At 37.0% G+C, this 19,833-nt stretch overlaps 2 protein-coding genes and 1 pseudogene across 3 annotated transcripts; all 3 read left to right on the top strand.

The window, feature by feature from the left end:
• The first annotated feature begins 1,174 nt into the window (after positions 1 to 1,174).
• LOC113044798 (ladderlectin-like) lies at positions 1,175 to 2,894 on the top strand. The gene is made up of 6 exons (XM_026204967.1): positions 1,175 to 1,216; positions 1,313 to 1,380; positions 1,496 to 1,590; positions 2,100 to 2,234; positions 2,473 to 2,584; positions 2,728 to 2,894. The coding sequence occupies exons 2-6, from the start codon at positions 1,323 to 1,325 to the stop codon at positions 2,802 to 2,804; spliced, it is 477 nt and encodes a 158-aa protein (XP_026060752.1). The 5' UTR covers positions 1,175 to 1,216; positions 1,313 to 1,322; the 3' UTR covers positions 2,805 to 2,894.
• A 4,940-nt stretch (positions 2,895 to 7,834) lies between these two features.
• LOC113044506 (uncharacterized) lies at positions 7,835 to 12,431 on the top strand (annotated as a pseudogene).
• Positions 12,432 to 17,537: 5,106 nt separating this feature from the next.
• Positions 17,538 to 19,289, top strand: LOC113044797 (ladderlectin-like). Of its 2 annotated transcripts, none has more exons than XM_026204965.1 (6): positions 17,538 to 17,614; positions 17,706 to 17,776; positions 17,892 to 17,983; positions 18,494 to 18,628; positions 18,865 to 18,976; positions 19,123 to 19,289. In XM_026204965.1, the coding sequence occupies exons 2-6, from the start codon at positions 17,719 to 17,721 to the stop codon at positions 19,197 to 19,199; spliced, it is 474 nt and encodes a 157-aa protein (XP_026060750.1). In that variant the 5' UTR covers positions 17,538 to 17,614; positions 17,706 to 17,718; the 3' UTR covers positions 19,200 to 19,289. The 2 variants fall into 2 exon arrangements, with proteins under 2 accessions (XP_026060750.1, XP_026060751.1); XM_026204966.1 differs by having other exon boundaries at positions 17,551 to 17,614; positions 17,709 to 17,776.
• The last annotated feature ends 544 nt before the right edge of the window (positions 19,290 to 19,833 follow it).

Here is a 19,833-nt window from a genome sequence, read left to right as displayed (position 1 = left end):
CAAATGCCTTTAATCTTCCATCACAATGAGAAAAAACACAGAATATATGTCTGATGTGCAGCAAAAGATAATTGAGCTTCTCAAATTAGAAAGTGACTTTAACAAAAGAGCTAGAGCAGTGAAAATTCCCATTTCCACCATCATGGCAATAATTAAGAATTTCCAATCAACAGAAAATATTACCGCCTGGAGGAGGACGTGTGTCTATATCGTCCTAATGCACTGTGAGGAGGAGAGTTTGATTGGCTAAAGTCTCACCAAGGACCACAGCTGGAGAATTGCAGAAAATAGTTAAATTTAAATTAAATTAAAAATTAAATTTATGCATTTAGCAGACTCTTTTTATCCAAAGCTACTTACAGTGCATTCAGGCTATCAATTTTTACGTATCATGTGTTCCTGGACAATTGAACCCCCAATTGAGCTACAGGAACACTAGTTGAGTCTCGGGTTCAGAAAACCTTCAAAAAAAAAAAAAAAAAGTCAAACAGCACCTACATCACCGCATGTTGTTTAGGAGGGTTACAAGAAAAATTCTTCTAGCTTATCCAAAAACAAACTAAAGCATATTCATTTATAAAACACGACTGGAACTTCAAATGGAACTGGCTTCTATGATCAGATGAAACAAACAAATAAATAAGCTATTTAGCAGCAAACATTCAAGATGGGTTTGGTGAACACAGAGATAAAAAGTACCCCATGTGTAAAATTAAATATACAGCTGTATTTTTGATGTTGTGGGCCTATATTTTTGCTGGAGGTCCTGGACATCTTGTTTAGACACATGGCATCTTTGATTATATCAAATACCAATAGATAAAAATGTATGACTCTGTTAGATATCTTATAATGGACCATGTTTGGATCATCTAACCATACAATAATCCAAACACAAACCTCATAAACAACACAAAGTGGATTGAATTTCATGTAGCTTGTTAGAGAACTGTGGCTCTGTGTAGGAAATGCTGCTCAATCTGAAAGCACGTGCTGGAGATTTATTACTAATCACAGAACACAATCATTCGATTAATCGTGCAGCCCTAGGGTCTTGTTTACCAAATAAGGACTGATAGATTGACAGAGCTTTCATTGGTGTTGAACCAGTGGTTGTGACTGAGCAACTGGGTATAAATTAAGCTGATTGCAAGCACTGATCAGAGAACTACATTGGGGGTGTTAGAGTGTGCTTAGTTGAATTTTGAGTCACTTGGTAAGATAGGTTTCCACTGTATTTTGTTTCTTCGTGTGTAAAGATTTGTTAATGCAGGTTCATTACATTTATTTTGGATAATGTTGATGTTAATAGAACTATCAGCATGTGGATTTCTGTAGCCTTTATTCTTTCTCTGGCTGTAAGTGGAGTCAAGTCTAATGGTGAGTGAACAATGGGCTGAATTTTATTTATATTTTTAAATAACTGTTTTCTACTCTTTTATGACTGTTCTTGCTCTGTTCATTTAGTTAGTAAGAACTGATTATTTCTTTGCAGGTTTTCACCGTGGTAGATGTCCCCCTAGCTGGGAAAAGTTTGAGATGCAGTGTTTTAAATTTTTCAGTGACCTGAAACCGTGGGCTGAGGCAGAGGCAAGTTTGTCTTTTCCACAAATGCTGACCATAGGAGCAAGCCCCAAATTGTGTAACAAGTCATAGTGTTTTACACCATTGTAATGTTAAAAATGTAGGCACACTGAAGAGTAATTCCTTGAACTTATTTTTTATGGTAAGCAGTTGTAGGTAATTCATTTCAGTTATGTTTAAATGAACCAATTTTGCTGAGGTAATTGAAGTAGTTTGTTTAAATGTAGCTAAAATGAACTGATTGCAAACACTTACCATCTTATTTAGTAAACCCAATAAGGTAACCCTGTTGGTTGTACGCTATTTCTACCAAAAAAAATATCTTTACATGGTCAAGGGTGTCTTAAAGCAGTCAAGTGTTTACTGATCAAACTAATTCCTGTATCTCTGTGCCATGTATCTTTCAAAGATTGAGTCATGCCCCACTATATTTTAAAGGGTGTTTATGGGGTTTGTTTTCAGCTTTAGATCCAAATGAACTTCAATGCACTTAACCTTTTTTTCCATCCTGTCAGAAAAAGTGTCTTGAGCTCGGTGGAAACCTTGCATCAGTCCATGATTCACACACTAGTGGTTTCCTCAAGTCCTTTCTGAGAAAATGTGCTAGTGGCATGCCCCGAACCTGGATTGGTGCTCATGATGCAATTAAGGTAACTGGTTGTCTTTTCCATTTAAATCTCAGTCCAACCAGTGTTGGATTAATGTCAAAATTAGAAGGAACCGTAAGTGTGTTGCTTGTTCACATTTAGTAAAAGCTGGTTTGCACTGCCCCAACAAACCAGAGTTTCAGGTGCAATGAAATTAGATGTTCAACTAAACCTACCACTGGAAGATGATCAAATGGTGGAAATGGCAACAAGTTCAGTAATTTTGATCTAACGTTCTTAGAATAATGTCTGGTTTTGGAGTGATGGCTCAAAGTTTGACTACAGTGACTGGCTTACTGGTGAGCCAAATGACAATGGAGGAAACGAAAATTGTGTGGAGCTGGCCTATGGAGGTAAAATATACATGTTGTTTGACAACCTTTTTGGTCTTAAACTTGTAAAGGATTCAGACCTCTACTTTTTGTAACACTTCTGGCTTCCTGTTTGCACTAAAGCCTATCTGACTAACTTCCTGAATGTGACTGAATTTCCACAGCTGAGCAACGCTGGAATGATCTGGACTGTGCCACTCCTCTCAATTTCATCTGTTTGATTTCTCTTCCTGCTTGTTAATCTCGTCTTTCCATCACCCGAGAGGATTTGGTTTTTGGATTAGTCTTAGTCTCTGCAAAAATAAAAGTGAGGTGGACTTTAAACCGCAAATGTATGTTTGAACTAGTCTCTTTCTTGAGGGTGTTGTTAAACTCTAAACTGACCCTTTGGTTGGTTCCAACTGGCAGTCAAGGAAGGGACCGGTGTCTCTGGTATTTAATGGGCTTTGTAGGGTCAAGTATGTCAGTTTTGGGAATACTGAGTGCAGGGACTTTACACCAGTGCCGTTTGTAGTCATAAGTTTTGACACCCCCTTGAAATGATTGGCCACCCCAGGTGCCCCCCTGTAAGATGTCTTGTGAATGATTGACCATAAAATGAACCAGTCTATGAAGTCCTTTCAGTGCCTCCGGACAGCTATTTCAGAATAACAAGACCAGCTCATATCTAAATGAATGGGCAGAGAGTCAGAACCGCACCTTTCACTTGTCACAGGGACAGTGAAATATGATTAAAAATTGCTGGAAAAAATTTGACTTTGCCCCAAAATAAGGTTTGAACTCCTTTTTCCCCACTTTTTTTTTTTTTTTTTAACTATGCATGGGCAAGGGTTCTTCAACTGCGCCTACGTCAGTGGAACCAGACGATAGGCCTAAATGTCTCCCGGCTTGAGTGCTTAAAAGATGATTGGCTTTCCGGCGGGACATGTGCACACAACCACCATCTTTGCCGTTATGGGTTTTCCTTATATAGTTGGATTTGAGTAAGTGGCATGTCTTTTATAAACCGTCTATAGACTCTACTGAAGTTTGCAATTCAAAGAATTACAGCGTCAGCGAAATGATGCTGGTCGCGGACTTGGACTTTTACTTTATCAAGTGTGGAAAGTCAAGACACTATTGATGGGAAGTTGGGATCATTATACTGACTCTGACTTTTGAATCGTGTTCAGATAATGAGTTTTATTTTTCCATTTCGTTCATTTTAGCAAAGTGTAATTATGACGTGTTACTTCCCCAACATGTACGCAAACGTTGATCACACTTCAAACAAATCTAATGATAGATACAGAAGAGATTAATTCTTTACCTGGGTCTTCATTCTGTGATTAATTCCCTTGTCTGACAAGTCTTCGGGTTCAAATCATTCCTTAATCACGTGACAGACCCATGCGCTATTTCTGTCACTGTGTTTTTGTTACGGTTTCTTCAGGATCTGTGGTGTTATTTTATAAATAAAACCTTGTTATAAAATTGATTAGATTTAGTCTTTTTAACTATCTATCAGTAAATAAACACTAGGCTATATAATCCAAGTATTTCTATCTTAGTTTAATTTTAACCTTTTGAATCCTAAACAAGTAACATTACAGTTCAATAGTCTAATCTGAAGGGTGAATTCAAAATACATAAATCATACAAGGTAACTTTTGAATATTAGAATTCACTGTAAAAAAGAAATTGGTGATGTCATAGGACTCGTTCTTCCCTAGTCACATTAAAGATTTGTTCAAAATGAACGAATCGTCCAAGAATGAAACCTCACAAGACACCAAACAAAGAGCTGGTAGGTAACCTTTATGTATGGTTTATGTTTGTATGGTTTTCTCAGATCAATGTTTTTAATTCAAGTTTATTTTATTTGTATAGCGCTTTTTACAAATGGTTACAAAGCAACTTTACAGAAAATTATGTTTCTACAATATTTAGTAGTAGCTTATAAGTGGTGACTGTCAGTTTGTGCATGTTTGACAGGATTTTTAGAAAAATTAATACAAGACGTAGTCAGCCAGATGATGAACATTATTAATTAATAATAATTATATGATGCGGTCACACTTGTAGCAATATTTGTTAGTTCTGTTTGATGATTCAGGGTTAGCATCATCTGAGGTCCTCTGAGGGTCAGCATCATCTCTTCTCAGGTGTTCTGGATCCAAACTGGAGCTTGTGTATATCCTAGTTATCCCGTGGCAAAACATCGAAACAAAATAGAGACATCATTAGCATAGCAGCTGATCCAACAAAGTAAAATTAGTTTAACCCAAGCTAATGAATAAGAATGCACATTTGATCAGATGCAACTACACTCACAATTTAAGAGATACATTATTCGAATGCTTGGTGAAAGAGATGTGTTTTTAATCTAGATTTAAACCGAGAGAGTGTGTCTGAACCCCGAACATTATCAGGAAGCGTTTTGTGACCTTAGGGAGCGTGATGGGTTGTAGCGTGGTAGAAGGCTAGTTAGGTACCCAGGAGCTAAACCATTTAGGGCCCTGTAAGTAATGATAATTTGTAACTGATACGGAACTTAATAGGTAGCCAGTGCAGAGACTGTAAAATTGGGGTAATATGATCATATTTTCTTGACCTGGTAAGGACTCTAGCTGCTACATTTTGGACTACCTGTAGCTTGTTTATTGACGAAGCAGGACAACCACCTAGAAGTGCTTTACAATAGTCTAGTCTAGAGGTCATGAATGCATGAACTAGCTTTTCTGCATCAGAAACGGATAACATGTTTCGTAGCTTGGCAATGTTTCTGAGATGTAAGAATGCAGTTTTTGTAACATGGGAAACATGATTTTCAAAAGACAAATTGCTGTCTAATATAACACCCAGATTTCTGACTGTAGAGGAAGTAACAGTATCGGTCTAGTTGCAGATTGTAACCTACAAGATTCTGTGTAGTGTTTTTTGGTCCAATAATTAATATCTGAATTTAATTGGAGAAAATTATTTGTCATCCAATCTTTTACATTTTTAACACCCTCTGTTAGCTTAGATAATTGAGAAGTTTCATCTGGTCTCATTGAGATATATAGTATCATCAGCAGAGCAGTGGATGCTAATTCCGTATTTTCTAATAATATTACCAAGGGGTTAACATGTATACTGACCTAGGACGGATCCTTCAAAAGAAACACTTATGTGTGTATGTTATTCTCAATATAAAAAAAAATAAAATTTTTTTGAATGAAGTTCACAGAACGCATCAATGTCATTTCACTTGTAAATTACCAAGTTAGGCCTGACAATTTAACTGACTATCTAACTGACTTACTCCCATGCATTAACAAGTAACGTGTCACCAGACAATTATGGAACAATTTGTGCATATTGTCATTTGGTGCATTCTTGCTATGTGGTCACTGTCACAAAATAAACTGATACAAAATATGCAAATCACCATGACTGTTTATTGTTTGAACATTGACTGAAATCAGCCACGACCCCGTCAGGCTCTGCTCGCGTTGTTCGTGGTTGATTTCAGTCAAAGTTTTTTGGTCACTGGTGGCCACCCCATTTGGAGGCAGTGCCTCAGGATGGCCCCCCCACTGAAAATGCTCTAGACACGCCCCTGGTTTTGTTTACCCCTTCTATGTCATTTGGTTTTGTCAAGCTGTTATATAAGCTTTATTCTGTGTCTTTGGGGCAGGTCAGTTTTTGTTTAGTTAACTTTGCGTTACGAGTTGATGTATTTGAGCTTATTCAGTTATTTTTGTTGACCTATTTTTAGGACTAGTTATTAATTTTGGTCCTTATGTAACTTTTCAATATTATGGGTAATAAAAGACCACTTTTTGAAAAATCTCCTGTGTCCTCTTGCCTCACTGTCTTGGCCCCTGACACCTGATCTTCATAAACATTTAAAATATAATAGGTGTCTTTTAATAGAAAATGTCAAACATTTTGATATTTTTTTTTAGACCATTTTAAAAGGGACATTTTATATTTGCACTACAGAAAACCAATATATATGAAACTTAACACAATGTTTTCAACTTTATTTATGGTAAAATAACTTCTTATAGAAGGTTAACTAATACAGTATAGTACAAACCAAAATGTACATTCATTTTGGATAAAACCACAAATTTAAAGATGTGAAGAACACAGGGTTTGAAGAAAAGGAATTTTTTACATTAAGTGTTTAATAATATCAGTTATTAACATTTAGAGTTTACAAATCTGAGCAAGATATTAATGCAAGTCAATAAAATATCAAAAACAATTAATACTTTTTCAATCAAAAAGACAACACTAAAATACAGTGCAAACAAGGCCAATATTTCTCCGATCTTTTAATTAACAAATGGAAATGAACTGTTTAAATGTACAGACTGAACATCAATAAAATCTAAAGTTGTGGAGAACACACAAAAAAATTACACTACCAGTGAAATGTTTTTGAACTAAGATTTTTTATGCTCACCAAGTCTTTATTTGATCCAAGATATAGCAAAAGCAATAATATTGTGAAATATTCTTGCTATTTAAATAGCTGTTTTTTATTTGAATACAAATTAAAATGTAATTAATTCCTGTGATGCCTTGTATTTTCAGCATCATTACCTCAGTCTTCAGTCTCACATGATCTCTCGAAATCATTCTAATATTCTGATTTACTGCTCAAGAAACATTTATTGTTATTGTTATTATTATTGTTGTTGAAATAGCGGAGTAGAATATATTCAGGTTTGTTTCATGATCATGAATAGAAAGTTCAGAATAAAAATGATTTTTTTGTACATTTTCAGAATTGACATTTTTCATCTATCACTTTGGATAAATTTATAGCATCCTTGCTAAAAAAAAATATTTTCTTAATAAAAAAAATAGAATAATATACTGTTGAGAAAGCTTTTTATTTCAGATAAATGCTGATCTTTGGATCTTTCTATTCAAAGAATCCTGGGGGGAAGATATACTCAACTGTTTTAAATATTGATAATAAGAATAATAAATGTTTCTTGAATTGCAAATCAGCACATTATGATGATTTCTGAAGAACATGTGACAGTGAAGATTGGAGTAATGATGCTGTAAATTCAGATTTGATCACAGAGATAAATAAATTGTACAATATATTCAAATAGAAAGCAGTTATTTTAAATAGTAAAAATATTTCACAATATTATTGATTTTGTTTTATTTTGGATCAAATAAAGACAGGTTTGGAGAGCATTAAAAATCTTACTGTTCAAAAACATTTAAATGGTAGTGAAAGATTATTTGTTTTTAATTAACTTTGGTTGGAAGTATTTGGAATCAACTGTAGGCAACTGTACTTTGTTCACAATAGTGTGAAACAACTGGCCCATATAATCAGCCTCTTAGGTCAACATCACGTCATTGAATGGGCTCTCCATGGGAGAGATCCTTTCAAGTCATCAAAAGGTTACACTATCATTGTCTCTCCATGGGGTGTTATTGTATTGTTTGTAGCACATTTGTTAACAGGTATAAAGGTCTGTTCTCACAGACAGTACTTTGGGTTAAGATTGTATGAAGGATGACATGCTAACATCACTGCTGAAGAACTGCTACACTGCTACCTTCAATAAATTCTTCTCCCCACAAGAACTTTGATCAAGCTTACTTATTTTATGTATTAGAGAAATCTAGTACATTGGCGAGCCACCCAAACTACTGCTCAGCCAAATACAGCAAAATCTAACAATTTGGCGAGCCAGCCAGGAGAGACTGACAAGAAGAGAACTCACCAATTGCAACAAGAAGTGAACAAAAGAGTTTTGGAAATTCTACAGTTTTTGTGTTGAAGATCAACAGACCGCATCTGTGGACATAAGTTATTTGAATCAACTTGATCCTTTCTCAAAGATTCTAATTTGGTGAGTGAAACTATCAGCTCTCTAAAAGAACTTAAAAGAACACTTTTTCATAAGTAAGCAGATCATTTGATGTGTGTAGTGTAACCATAATAACCAGTGTAGCACTGTTTAAGAAATGTTTGGCTTAGGCCTTTCTCTTGAGTCTGTAGGAACCTTTTAAATGATTTAGTTAATTCTCCTGAGACTGTAGGAGCTATAGAACTTTTTGTCTGTAGGAATTGTGTGAAAGAAACAATTTAGACCAGTAATCAAGAGACTGTAGAAGCAAGGGCTTGGTACTTTCTGTTTGTATCTGTAGGAATTGTTTAAGAAACAGTTTAGTCCAGTAATCAAGAGATTGTAGAAGCATAAGCTTGGTCCTTTCTCTTTATGTCTGTAGGAATTGTTTAGGAAACAATTTAGTCTGTTCATAAAGAGATTGTAGAAGCAGAGGCTTAGTCCGTTCTCTTTTTGTTTGTAGGAATTGTGTAAAAAAACAATTTAGTCCATTTCTCCAGAGACTGTAGGAGTCGTAGATAGAATTGGGACTGATGTTGCTGCAAGAATTGGGAATTCTTGACTGGGTGCTAATTCAGTAGCCACTAATGTAGATTTAAATTAATGTTCAAACCGAATTAGAAGATGATGGCATAAAACCATGAAACTATAAGTTTGTTTGCCTTCCATAAAAATACAGAGAAAAAAATATAATGTAAATTGTCTAAGGGACAAATTTGAAAAAGGCATTCAGCCTTCTGAGCTAGAACTCAATTCAGACATTAAACAAGGAAAATTAGCCTGAATGTAAATGTTTTGTTTTAAATGGAAGATTGAAAACTTAGCTGAGCTTTTAAACTAATGATTTGTCTGTGTAACTGAAAATGGTCAGTCTAACAGACTGCAGTGAATTTAAATCTGAATAAGTACCTTTAAAAGTTCTAACACCTTTTGTTCTGTTTTCACACCTCTGAGGGCACTTTTCCTGTATTCGCCATGGCTGAGTCTGCACAAAACAAAGGCAATAGTCATGCATTGAGGCCAACAACAGAAAGACATGGAACAGAACCTCCAAATGTTACCATTGATCAGATGTTGGAGAATCTGAATGCATATCTGGACAAAAGGCTGGGACTGAGGAAGTGCCATGATGACATCTGCCAGAAGTACAGCATCAAGTACTCAGAGAGTGGACTATGGGCTTTGCCGGACATTAAAAGGGCTTATGGAAAGATGCAGCGCTTAAGGACATACACCAACAGAGATGGCTTGTCTGTAATTTTGCTCAAACAAATTCGACAGCATCTACAGAGATGTGAAACTGACAAATTACAACATGAGAAAAAAGCAGAGAAAGCAAAGGTTCGAGCACTGGCTGAACAATTACAGACTGTAAAGAAGGACAAAGAAAGACTGTTACATCAGAATGACAAGTTGTTAACTTTGCTCTCCAAACGACTGGAATCAAAAGCTTCAAGCAGCTCTGATAACAGTGATGCAGATATCAACACACATACTGAAATTACAAAGGACAAACTGAAGGTTAGACTTGCTCCTGTAATTATTAAGAACAGAAGAACTGAAACTGAAAATGAAGAGGAGTATGAGGAAGATGGTGAACGACGAACTCGCACAGTAAAAAAGGTAATAAAGAAATATGTTCCATACAGAACATACCAGCCAGCTACTCCAGAGCAAGTTGACAAATGGTCAAAAGAATTGCCAGATGTGTACAAGCAACCACGGAAAGTATGGCAATTTCTTCAACGCTTGCAGAAAATCTACAATTTACATCCACTGGACAGTGTGATGATTGTTAATGTGAACTTAAGAGACAATGACCAACAACGACTTACAGAAAGTGTTGAAAGAAGGATTGGTGAATCTCAAGAAAACATTGAAGCTGGATGGGAAGCGGTTCAAACCTTCTTATTTGAACTGAAACCTGCAGGTTAATTGGGCTAAAATTACTTCTTGTGTGCAGAAGACAGGAGAAAGTGTTGCAGAGTTTGAAGAACGCTTCAGACAAACTTGGATGGAACATGCTGGTTTGAACAACAACATTGAAGAACTCTGTGAAGACACTAGCATCCCTTTTAAAACCATATTTGTGAATGGACTGAAACCTGAGGTTTCTAAAACTCTTAAAATCAGGTATGATGACTGGGACAGCACTGGAACAACATTTATGCAGATTGTAGAATGGTCAGCAAAGATTGAAAGAACACAGGAAGTCGATCTCAGAGTTTTACAATCCAAAACCTTGTCATACAACAACAGGACAATGGGATACGAAAAAAGTGAATATCAGAGACACTCAAGAGAGAAAACCCAGGAAAGATTTAGACATTGCAACGAGGAAGGACACTGGATTCGTGATTGTAAGCTGAGTTTGAGAAAAAGTGATGACGACCACCTGTTGAAGAGGTTTCAGCAGTTGACAGCCAAACAAAAACAGACTCTGCTAAATGCTGTGGAGCCACAGGGAAACTGAAGAACCTCTCTCTGCAGCACCAGCTAGTGACATCTTATCCAAAAGCTGATGGACTCCATGAAACCTCAACAACTGAAGCCACAGAGGATGTCCTAGTAGACAGTGCTGCTAAACAAGCCGTAAAGGAGAGAGGTAAACATGCAGCGGCATTAAGACAACTTCAGCAAAACTCACAAACTGTTCTACATAGTAAACAGATTCAAATTGAATTGGCCAGGAAACAATCATCATTGTTAATGGAAGATGTAAAAAAACATGATGACAACCGATGCCTTAAGGAAAACCACAAGGAAAATGGACTATGCCCTTTTGAACATGTCACAGGCCGGCCCATGTCCACTGAAAATCTAACATCTGACAGCCTTGTCCAAACTGATGAAAGACTCAGTCTGGCAGTACACAATGCCAAGAATCAAGTCTTGGCACCTCCAAAAGGGAGCCATGGTTTAGTGCCCAACAAATGGGTAAAGATTAAAAAAACTGATGTGTAGCAACAAGAATACAGATGGGAAAGACCAATTGAGGATCTTTTAGTAACTGACACAGCAGTTAAGGCACAGGGAAACAATGAGTGGATTGATGTGAATTTGCCTAGAGATGAGGGATAGATGGCAGTAGTGTTTTTCAGAGTCCAAATATGGTGGGACTAGAGTTTTTAGGCTCTAGCTTGTCGCCTGAGGACGAAGACATGAACATTTCACCACTGATAAACACTGTAGTGTCCTGCCAACATTAAATAGGGACAGTTATATTGGTAATTAGGCATATTTTGTTTAACCTATTTCTTTGGAAAGATTTGTTTCCCTTCTCTGGTGTGATTGTAGGTGTCCCAGCGTTTCAGAGGATGAGCAAAGATATCCAACGCTTGGACCAAACTGCACTGGCCACCTAGATAAACATGCCTTAACATCCACAGAACACAACAACATTCGTCACTTCCACAAGATCGCAACATTAAAATAAAAAAGAACTTAGGCATTAAAGATAATGCAAACCTCACCATGAACTCTTATTCTGTCATCTTAAGTAAGGGAGCCTGTATGCAGCATTCTGTATTCATGATTACTGAAAAGTATTGCAAGAAGGAACCTGTATACAGCATGTGTACATGACTACTAAAATTATAACTGTTTTGTATGTTCTTTCTATTATGTGTGATCAAAAATGATCAAAGGGGGGATTGAAAGATTATTTGTTTTTAATTAACTTTGGTTGGATGTATTTGGAATCAACTGTAGGCAACTGTTCTTTGTTCACAATAGTGTGAAACAACTGGCCCATATAATCAGCCTCTTAGGTCAACATCACGTCATTGAATGGGCTCTCCATGGGAGAGATCCTTTCAAGTCATCAAAAGGTTACACTATCATTGTCTCTCCATGGGGTGTTTTTGTATTGTTTGTAGCACATTTGTTAACAGGTATAAAGGTCTGTTCTCACAGACAGTACTTTGGGTTAAGATTGTATGAAGGATGACATGCTAACATCACTGCTGAAGAACTGCTACACTGCTACCTTCAATAAATTCTTCTCCCCACAAGAACTTTGATCAAGCTTACTTATTTTATGTATTAGAGAAATCTAGTACATTGGCGAGCCACCCAAACTACTGATCAGCCAAATACAGCAAAATCTAACAGTAGTGTAATTTTTTTCTTCTGTGTGCTCCACAACTTTAGATTAGATTTTATTGTTGTTCAAGCTATACATTTAAATTAATTTATTTCCATTTTAATTAAAAGATAAGAGAAATATTGGCCTTGTTTTCACTGTATTTTAGTGTTAAGTCTTGATTAAAATTTTTTTATTGACTTTCATTAATATCTTGCTCAGATTTGTAAACACTAAATGTTTATAGCTTAGAAAAAAAAGGGAAAATTCTTTACATTGTGTTCTTCAAAACTTTATATTTGTGGTTTCATCTATTATGTATGTTTAACTATTGTATATTTTGGCTAGTACTATACTGTAGTAATTACCTTTTATAAGTAGATTTTGCTTTTAATATTTCATATATATATATATATATATATATATATATATATATATATATGGGGTTTTCCATAGTGCAAAATAAAATTGATGTCACTTTAAAAAAAAAAAAAATAGCACATTTTTTATATTGAGGACACCCTATTATAATTTAAATGTTTATTAGTTGCAAACGAATACAAACTCATTTTGTGTTATTTCTGGCCGAGGTGGGATTCGAACCCTTAATTGTGTGTGTTTTTGTTCCTATTGGCTAGTCAGTGCTCTAAACCTATCCGTGACTGGCCTGCGTGAGCCACAGGATCATCAGTCATCATCAGTCAATAGAGTCATTCAAGGTCCGGCTGGTGAAGTCAGACAGTAAATGGCATGTTAGCTGCACTCTCTCCTGGAATGGCAAGCCTTTGCAACATTTAATCTATAAGCTGTACTAGTATCTTTTTTTCACATTACTAGTACTTATTTTTTAGACACTAGTATCTTTTCCATTAAGTACTAGAACTTATCAGAATCAGAATCAGAATCAGAAAGAGCTTTATTGCCAAGTATGTTTGCGCATACAAGGAATTTGTTTTAGTGACATAAGCTTCCAGTACACAGAGACACCAACACACAGACAAAAAAAAAGGGTAATCAAATAAATAAGTGTATAAACAATTGTGCTATAAATGATAATGGAATAGGATTGAAAAAGATGCAGGGATGTACTAGGATGGAGGGGTAACAAATAAATATAAGGATGTTGCACTTTTGTTTGCATAAGCGTAAGTGGGGAACATTTAACTGTTCATGAGGTAGATTGCCTGGGGGAAGAAACTGTTTTTGTACCTTGCTGTTCTGGTATTTGCGGCTCTGAGACGCCGGCCAGATGGCAAAAGTTCAAAAATGGGGTGACTTGGATGTGAGGGGTCCAGAGTGATTTTATGAGCCCTTTTCCTCACTCTGGATGTATACAGTTCTTGAAGGGTGGGCAGGGGAGCACCAATAATCCTTTCAGCAGTCCGAACAGTTCTCTGTAGTCTTCTGATGTCTGATTTTGTTGCTGAGCCAAACCAGACAGTTATAGAAGTACACAGTACAGACTCAATGACGGCTGAGTAGAACTGTTTCAGCAGCTCCTGTGGCAAGTTAATCTTCCTCAGCTGGCGAAGGAAATACAACCTTTGTTGGGCCTTTTTTACAATGGAGTCAATGTGATTGTCCCACTTCAGGTCCTGAGAGATGGTGGTTCCCAGGAATCTGAATGACTCCACTGCAGTCACAGGGCTGTTCATGATGGTGAGTGGGGAAAGTGCAGGTGGGTTTCTCCTGAAGTCCACGATCATCTCCACTGTTTTGAGGGTGTTCAGCTCCAGGTTGTTAAGACTGCACCAGACAGCCAGCTGCTCAACCTCTTGTCTGTAAGCAGACTCATCACCATCCTGAATGAGGCCGATGACTGTAGTGTCATCTGCAAACTTCAGGAGCTTGACAGAGGGGTCTTTAGAGGTGCAGTCGTTGGTGTAAAGAGAGAAGAGCAGAGGGGAGAGAACACATCCCTGAGGGGCACCAGTGTTGGTGGAGCAGCTGTTTGATGTGAATTTCCCCAGTCTCACTAACTGTTGCCTATCTGTCAGAAAGCTGGTGATCCACTGACAGATAGAGCTAGGAACAGAGAGCTGGGTCAGTTTGGTCTGGAGGGTTGTTGGGATGATGGTGTTGAAAGCCGAACTAAAGTCCACAAACAGGATCCTCACATAAGTCCCTGTTTTGTCCAGATGTTGCAGGATGAAGTGCAATCCTATGTTGATTGCATCATCCACGGACCTGTTTGCTCGGTAAGCAAACTGCAGGGGGTCCAGTAAGGGTCCAGTGATGTCCTTCAGATAACCCAGAACCAGTTTTTTCAAACGACTTCATGACGACAGACGTTAGAGCCACAGGTCTGTAGTCGTTAAGTCCTGTTATCTTGGGTTTCTTTGGGATGGGGATGATGGTGGAGCGTTTGAAGCAGGAAGGTACTTCACACAACTCCAGGGATCTGTTGAAGATCTGTGAAAAGATGGGGGCCAGCTGGTCAGCACAGATTTTCAGACAGGCTGGTGTAACACCATCTGGGCCTGGTGCTTTTCTTCTTTTGTTCTTCTTGAAGACCTGGCGCACATCATCTTCACAGATTTGAAGAGCAGTAGGTGTGGAACGGGGGATTGCAGGAGGTGTTAATGGTTGTGCAGGGAGATGGTCAGAATGGGTGTTGGGGGTTTCAAATCTGCAATAAAACTCATTCAGGTCGTTAGCAAGCCGTTGATTATTCATTAGGTACTAGTGTCTTTTGTAAAGTTACTAGTACTTATTCATTAGATACTAGTACTTAGTCATTGGATACTAGTACTTATTCCAATAGTGACTATATTTAATTAAACTATTTGTGTTAACAAAAAATAGAACTAGTACTTATTTTTTAGTTACTAGTAACTTTTTAGACCAGAGATATCCTGAACTTAATAGATAGTTGTACTTTTTAAATTAGCATTTCTGCCCAGTATGGTAATTGTATGTTGAATATTAATGAACCAGCAACATATAGGAGAGAGATTAAACGGGAAACTGAAACAAGGAGATAGATGTAATATTTTTAAGAAAACCAAATTGAAAAGAAACAATTATTTGTACACAAGCACATAGAAAATGTATTTTGTCAGTTTTTTTAACTGTAATTTCGTAAATATAGTAGGCTAATATATAAGTCGCACCTGAGTAAAAGTCGCATCAGTCCAAAAATACGTCATGACGAGGAAAAAAACATATATAAGTTGCACTGGACTAAGTCGCATTTGTTTAGAACCAAGAACCAAGAGAAAACATTACCATCTACAGCCGCGAGAGGGCGCTCTGTAGGGGTAGACTACAGGAGCATAGAGAAGCATAGCGCGCCCTCTGGCGGCTGTAGAAGGTAATGCTTTCTCTTGGTTCATTTCTCTCGGTCAATGTCAAATTAACTTTAAGTCGCACCTGACTATAAGTCGCAGGAACAGCCAAATGAAAAAAAAAAGTGCGACGTATAGTCCGGAAAATACGGTAGCTGTTATTTTCCTATTTTTCCTCCAGTAAAAACAATAAATATCATACACGAGCTGTATGTTAACTTTTTTTTTTCTTTTTTTTTTTTGCATACAGTATATACAGTCATGCCAAAAAATATGGACACCCTTGGTAAATATGATCAAAGAAGGCTGTGAAAATTAATCTGCATTGTTAATCCTTTTGATCTTTTATTTAAAAAATTCACAAAAATCTAACCTTTCATTTGATAATAAGAATTTAAAGTGGGGAGAAATATCATTATGAAATAAATGTTTTTCTCTAATACACATTGGCTACGATAAAAAACACCCCTAGAAATTCTTATGAGTAAAATAACTCTGAAGTATATTCATATTCACAATTTTGAGTACTCCAGCATGATTATAAACATGAAATTATCCAAGCATTGCTTCCTGTTTCAAAGAAATATAAAGAGGAGGGGAAGCAGAGCCCAAATGCCTTTAATCTTCCATCACAATGAGAAAAAACACAGAATATATGTCTGATGTGCAGCAAAAGATAATTGAGCTTCTCAAATTAGAAAGTGACTTTAACAAAAGAGCTAGAGCAGTGAAAATTCCCATTTCCACCATCATGGCAATAATTAAGAATTTCCAATCAACAGAAAATATTACCGCCTGGAGGAGGACGTGTGTCTATATCGTCCTAATGCACTGTGAGGAGGAGAGTTTGAGTGGCTAAAGTCTCACCAAGGACCACAGCTGGAGAATTGCAGAAAATAGTTAAATTTAAATTAAATTAAAAATTAAATTTATGCATTTAGCAGACGCTTTTATCCAAAGCGACTTACAGTGCATTCAGGCTATCAATTTTTACGTATCATGTGTTCCTGGACAATTGAACCCCCAATTGAGCTACAGGAACACTAGTTGAGTCTCGGGTTCAGAAAACCTTCAAAAAAAAAAAAAAAAAAAAAGTCAAACAGCACCTACATCACCGCATGTTGTTTAGGAGGGTTACAAGAAAAATTCTTCTAGCTTATCCAAAAACAAACTAAAGCATATTCATTTATAAAACACGACTGGAACTTCAAATGGAACTGGCTTCTATGATCAGATGAAACAAAAAAAATAAGCTATTTAGCAGCAAACATTCAAGATGGGTTTGGTGAACACAGAGATAAAAAGTACCCCATGTGTAAAATTAAATATACAGCTGTATTTTTGATGTTGTGGGCCTATATTTCTGCTGGAGGTCCTGGACATCTTGTTTAGACACATGGCATCTTTGATTATATCAAATACCAATAGATAAAAATGTATGACTCTGTTAGATATCTTATAATGGACCATGTTTGGATCATCTAACCATACAATAATCCGAACACAAACCTCATAAACAACACAAAGTGGATTGAATTTCATGTAGCTTGTTAGAGAACTGTGGCTCTGTGTAGGAAATGCTGCTCAATCTGAAAGCACGTGCTGGAGATTTATTACTAATCACAGAACACAATCATTCGATTAATCGTGCAGCCCTAGGGTCTTGTTTACCAAATAAGGACTGATAGATTGACAGAGCTTTCATTGGTGTTGAACCAGCGGTTGTGACTGAGCAACTGGGTATAAATTAAGCTGATTGCAAGCACTGATCAGAGAACTACATTGGGGGTGTTAGAATGTGCTTAGTTGAATTTTGACTCACTTGGTAAGATCGGTTTCTACTGTATTTGGTTTCTTAGTGTGTAAAGATTTGTTAATGCAGGTTCATTATTTATTTTGGATAATGTTGATGTTAGTAGAACTATCAGCATGTGGATTTCTGTAGCCTTTATTCTTGCTCTGGCTGTAAGTGGAGTCAAATCTAATGGTGAGTGAACAATGGGCTGAATTTTATTTATATTTTTAAATAACTGTTTTCTACTCTTTTATGACTGTTCTTGCTCTGTTCATTTAGTTAGTAAGAACTGATTATTTCTTTGCAGGTTTTCACCGTAGATGTCCCCCTAGCTGGGAAAAGTTTGAGATGCAGTGTTTTAAATTTTTCAGTGACCTGAAACCGTGGGCTGAGGCAGAGGCAAGTTTGTCTTTTCCACAAATGCTGACCATAGGAGCAAGCCCCAAATTGTCTAACAAGTCATACTGTTTTACACTATTGTAATGTTAAAAATGTAGGCACACTGAAGAGTAATTCATTGAACTTATTTTTTTTATGGTAAGCAGTTGTAGTTAATTCATTTCAGTTATGTTTAAATGAACCAATTTTGCTGAGGTAATTGAAGTAGTTTGTTTAAATGTAGCTAAAATGAACTGATTGCAACCACTTACCATCTTATTTAGTAAACCCAATAAGGTAACCCTGTTGGTTGTACGCTATTTCTACCAAAAATATATCTTTACATGGTCAAGGGTGTCTTAAAGCAGTCAAGTGTTTACTGATCAAACTAATTCCTGTATCTCTGTGCCATGCATCTTTCAAAGATTGAGTCATGCCCCACTATATTTTAAAGGGTGTCTATGGGGTTTGTTTTCAGCTTTAGATCCAAATGAACTTCAATGCACTTAACCTTTTTTTCCATCCTGTCAGAAAAAGTGTCTTGAGCTCGGTGGAAACCTTGCATCAGTCCATGATTCACACACTAGTGGTTTCCTCAAGTCCTTTCTGAGAAAATGTGCTAGTGGCATGCCCCGAACATGGATTGGTGCTCATGATGCAATTAAGGTAACTGGTTGTCTTTTCCATTTAAATCTCAATCCAACCAGTGTTGGATTAATGTCAAAATTAGAAGGAACCGTAAGTGTTGCTTGTTCACATTTAGTAAAAGCTGGTTTGCACTGCCCCAACAAACCAGAGTTTCAGGTGCAATGAAATTAGATGTTCAACTAAACCTACCACTGGAAGATGATCAAATGGTGGAAATGGCAACAAGTTCAGTAATTTTGATCTAACGTTCTTAGAATAATGTCTGGTTTTGGAGTGATGGCTCAAAGTTTGACTACAGTGACTGGCTTACTGGTGAGCCAAATGATAATGGAGGAAACGAAAATTGTGTGGAGCTGGCCTATGGAGGTAAAATATACATGTTGTTGTTTGACAACCTTTTTGGTCTTAAACTTGTAAAGGATTCAGACCTCTACTTTTTGTAACACTTCTGGCTTCCTGTTTGCACTAAAGCCTATCTGACTAACTTCCTGAATGTAACTGCATTTCCACAGCTGAGCAACGCTGGAATGATCTGGACTGTGCCACTCCTCTCAATTTCATCTGTTTGATTTCTCTTCCTGCTTGTTAATCTCGTCTGTCCATCACCCGAGAGGATTTGGTTTTTGGATTAGTCTTAGTCTCTGCAAAAATAAAAGTGAGGTGGACTTTAAACCGCAAATGTATGTTTGAACTTGTCTCTTTCTTGAGGGTGTTGTTAAACTCTAAACTGACCCTTTGGTTGGTTCCAACTGGCAGTCAAGGAAGGGACCGGTGTCTCTGGTATTTTAATGGGCTTTGTAGGGTCAAGTATGTCAGTTTTGGGAATACTGAGTGCAGGGACTTTACACCAGTGCCGTTTGTAGTCATAAGTTTTGACACCCCCTTGAAATGATTGGCCACCCCAGGTGCCCCCCTGTAAGATGTCTTGTGACTGATTGACCATAAAATGAACCAGTCTATAAAGTCCTTTCAGTGCCTCCGGACAGCTATTTCAGAATAACAAGACCAGCTCATATCTAAATGAATGGGCAGAGAGTCAGAACCGCACCTTTCACTTGTCACAGGGACATAGAAACAGCAGTGAAATATGATTAAAAATTGCTGGAAAAAATTTGACTTTGCCCCAAAATAAGGTTTGAACTCCTTTTTCCCCACTTTTTTTTTAACTATGCATGGGCAAGGGTTCTTCAACTGTGCGCCTACGTCAGTGGAACCAGACGATA

The sequence above is a fragment of the Carassius auratus genome, chromosome 26 (genome assembly GCF_003368295.1).
Source record: "Carassius auratus strain Wakin chromosome 26, ASM336829v1, whole genome shotgun sequence".
Classification (NCBI taxonomy): domain Eukaryota; kingdom Metazoa; phylum Chordata; class Actinopteri; order Cypriniformes; family Cyprinidae; genus Carassius; species Carassius auratus.
This window is presented reverse-complemented; position numbering and strand designations above follow the sequence as displayed.

Bases quoted from the DNA above. Each gene is read 5' to 3' on its own strand.
- LOC113044798 (XM_026204967.1), top strand. From the start codon at position 1,323: ATGTGGATTTCTGTAGCCTTTATTCTTTCTCTGGCTGTAAGTGGAGTC. The intron at 1,591-2,099 runs GCAAGTTTGTCT...CCATCCTGTCAG, and splicing joins AACCGTGGGCTGAGGCAGAG to AAAAAGTGTCTTGAGCTCGG. The intron at 2,585-2,727 runs GTAAAATATACA...GAATTTCCACAG, and splicing joins TGTGGAGCTGGCCTATGGAG to CTGAGCAACGCTGGAATGAT.
- LOC113044797 (XM_026204965.1), top strand. From the start codon at position 17,719: ATGTGGATTTCTGTAGCCTTTATTCTTGCTCTGGCTGTAAGTGGAGTC. The intron at 18,629-18,864 runs GTAACTGGTTGT...TAACGTTCTTAG, and splicing joins GTGCTCATGATGCAATTAAG to AATAATGTCTGGTTTTGGAG. The intron at 18,977-19,122 runs GTAAAATATACA...GCATTTCCACAG, and splicing joins TGTGGAGCTGGCCTATGGAG to CTGAGCAACGCTGGAATGAT.